The sequence below is a fragment of the Myxocyprinus asiaticus genome, chromosome 30, assembly GCF_019703515.2.
Source record: "Myxocyprinus asiaticus isolate MX2 ecotype Aquarium Trade chromosome 30, UBuf_Myxa_2, whole genome shotgun sequence".
Taxonomy (NCBI): Eukaryota; Metazoa; Chordata; class Actinopteri; order Cypriniformes; family Catostomidae; genus Myxocyprinus; species Myxocyprinus asiaticus.
Genome location: NC_059373.1, coordinates 19,537,739 through 19,541,076, shown reverse-complemented (window position 1 = coordinate 19,541,076; position 3,338 = coordinate 19,537,739). Strand labels below are relative to the sequence as shown.

General features: G+C 39.2%; 1 protein-coding gene across 1 annotated transcript; it reads right to left on the bottom strand.

The window, feature by feature from the left end:
- Positions 1-829: 829 nt before the first annotated feature.
- Positions 830-3,105, bottom strand: dlx5a (distal-less homeobox 5a). The gene is made up of 3 exons (XM_051664362.1): positions 2,404-3,105; positions 1,707-1,891; positions 830-1,401 (listed from the first exon to the last, which is right to left on the bottom strand). The coding sequence occupies exons 1-3, from the start codon at positions 2,756-2,758 to the stop codon at positions 1,090-1,092; spliced, it is 852 nt and encodes a 283-aa protein (XP_051520322.1). The 5' UTR covers positions 2,759-3,105; the 3' UTR covers positions 830-1,089.
- Positions 3,106-3,338: the final 233 nt, after the last annotated feature.

The following is a 3,338-nucleotide window of genomic DNA, read 5'->3' as shown; positions in this document are numbered from 1 at the left end:
TCCCATTTTTCTACATGGGATTCTACAGAGCAGAGGGACAAAACGGTGCAAATTTCACGGAACGCCCATTAAGAATGAACAGGCGATCATCTACATCGGTGAAAATAATCTAATGTAGCCTATAATAAATAGAGATGTGAAAGTGTTTCGCGCGGCTCCATTATAAATATAGAAAATCTGAAATCAAACACAGCCCTGGGTGGCCTTTTCACGATTTAACTGTGGCAGTCAGCTGTAGCAATGTTAGCACTGGTTTTAATGAGATGTTCAAGTGTTCAGAATTTTTCCAAGAGGGGGATCTGTAAGCGGTTGGTTGTGGTTGATGGAGCCGGTTTGCCCCCACAGGCATGCGGACTGCCTCAGATCTCCATGCCGTCCCTTCGCCTCCACACTGCCATTCAAAACTACTAATTGTAAGGGACACAAAGACAGCCAGACCAACAACCAAATTCTTCGCTCGTTAGGGGTGGTTTTGATCCACATGTAGACGTAAAATATTCAGTAGCAAAACAAAATAAAATAAAACGCTTTTGGAATCAGATAATAATAACATAATTATAGCCTAATAATAATAATAATCTAAACAGTGCACCAGTAGGCTACACAATTCTGAGAGGCTTTGAAATGTTCGGTTGTATGAACTAAGCAGTCTGAAGAAAACCTTATTTTTCTAAATTTCTTTTCCATTTCGTTAATAGTGACTCAGCCCAGAACATTGTCCTAAACTCGGATCTAAAGCAACAAACCAAAGTGATCTGTGTTGAGTTTCAAATCTAAATTAAAGAAGACAAAATATTTCATAATTAAAGAAAAACACATTTATTTGGGGTTGTCCTTAATATTTTGGCACATCGTCGGATGTACGCGTTGAGGTCAAAATTCAAGGCACCATTGAGAGTGTTTGAGTCCATTGTCCATTTATAACATTTAATAATTCTTCCAAATGCAATAAATTACATGCACACATTTACACATTATACACGTTCTTCTAGGACTGCCATATCAATACATTGCATATTCCTCAAAAAAAAAAAAAAAAAAAAAAAAAAAACATATCAGTCCGATATACAACAAAGTAACAGACAACTTTCAGTACAACGTTCCTGATCCGAGTGCCAACGAGTGCTGTAACGTGCCGGGTGCCTGAAGGTGAGAATGAATCGCCCCGGTGGATGAATACCAGGAAGAGCTGGTGTTATCCAGAAACGTGGATGCCGCTGTGTTGATATTCTGCGGCTGATGGAGAGGTCTCTGAGAACCCTGTGAGTCCCACACCGCGGGAGACTGCGGTGAATTACACGCCATAGGGTCACTGGAGCTGGGACTGTGTTCTGGTGGCAATTCGCCGTTTTTCATGATCTTCTTTAGTTTCGATCTCTTATTCTGGAACCAAATTTTCACCTTTGGAAAAAAAAACTTTTATGAGTTTCTGGTGGCAAGTTCGTGGAAATAGCATACTAACGGTGTCCGCCAAACTTAACATAAATTTTAACAGTAGGCCTATATTTATATAACATCGCTAATATAAACAGCCTTGCAAAAAGCATACCATAATGTCAATCCCGTGCCTGCATGACTCCCAACGATGCAGAAAGCGTTTATTTATAATGTAACAGTTTAAATATAACCTATGTGCAAATATAAGATTATTATAAAATATAAGCCTATTATTGATTAAAAAAGATTGCAATAAAATGTAGTCGAACCTGTGTCTGTGTGAGTCCCAGTGATGCCGCCAGCTCGGCTCTCTCTGGAAGCGCGAGATATTGCGTGTTCTGAAACCGTCTCTGTAGAGCAGCGAGCTGAAAACTGGAATAGATGGTGCGGGGCTTCCGGACTTTCTTGGGTTTTCCGTTGACCATCCTCACTTCGGGCTCGACTGTCTCTTTTTCTGTCGGGTAAGATGAAATTTGGTAAATGCAAAAGCACTCTCTTACTTGTTGGCAATTATTGTCGTGATTTATGTCAGGTGTCTTAGTTCTGTAAAAAAGCTGCGCGCATAAAGTTTAGGAGACATTTTTTTTTTTTAATTATTATTATTATTTTACCAGAGAATCATTTAGTACATTTTATTTTATTTATTTTTTTGCTTTTTGCTCTTATTTTCTATGCAGTCTTTCTTCATGCACCATTTTGAGTTGCAAAACTTTTTTTCTTTGTTTTCTATACAACACAGGAAGTAAAGAACCCACCGCAATGTATTTACATTTACCAGCTTTTCATACAACTTCATTTTAAAGTAGCCTATACAGATACGGCTAGATAATACCCTGGTATTAACATTATCAACAAGTAAATACGACAACAACTTTTTAAATAGGCTAATAATAATAATAACAATAATATACTTGCATCTGCAAATAATGGGCATATTAGGCTGTTATAGGCTATATAATAACTGACCTTGCGGGCTTGGTTGTGACTGTACCCTGTTGTACGTTCCGGCGTATTGGTGATATGCTGTGGAGTATGAGCCGTAATCAGGGTAGGATTTTGCAGGGTAATTTCCAGAAGATCCATTGACTCCGTGGTATTGGTACTGATAGGCATTAAGAGGTTTCCCATACGAGCCCGAGTTTGGTGAACAATAGCCATGATGAACTCCTCCAGTAGGGCTGTAATAGCCAGAATCAGTGGCCGTCGACTCCGGTAGGGTAGGAGATTCCTGAGATGGATGATGCATTGTGGAGCGCTGAAAGGGGTTTTGAAAATCTGCAGGTTTAATACTCGGAATCCTTCTGTCGAATACTCCAGTCATAGTTTGGAAAAGTGCAATGGCTGAGACAATATAGAAAGGCAGTCAAACTCTATAGGGGTCCAGAGTCTACTACACTAACATTGTGCGTGCAAGCGTCAAGCGTCTCTCTTGAAGACTGCTTTAAGCCCCGCAGCAAAGACTTGGTTAAATCCTAAATTGCGCTGTTACGCACTGCAGGGAGGATCTAGTGCCATTGGCCGAGGAGTACAGCAGACAATAGTTACTCCCCAATTCGTTCAACCAGTTTTATGAGAACAACAACTTAATAGAGGTATTTATGGTATGTTTACAAACAAATTGAAATGGAAATTGATTATTAATTTAGGAAATAAAGCTCTCCAGGCGACAAATAGACGATATATTTAATTTAGCCTAAAGCGACATGCACCAGCAACAATATCTGGTGTCCTTATATAGCCGATGTTTGGGAAAAACTGCCCTCAAGGACGCATATCCAATTACATATTCAGATGATGTTTTGAGTAGGAGAAAAATGATTTTCGACAGTAATTTCCATAAAAGCTGCAAAGGGTTTTCTGTCTAAATGTGAGATTGCTGCTCTATTGAATAGGCTTTTATT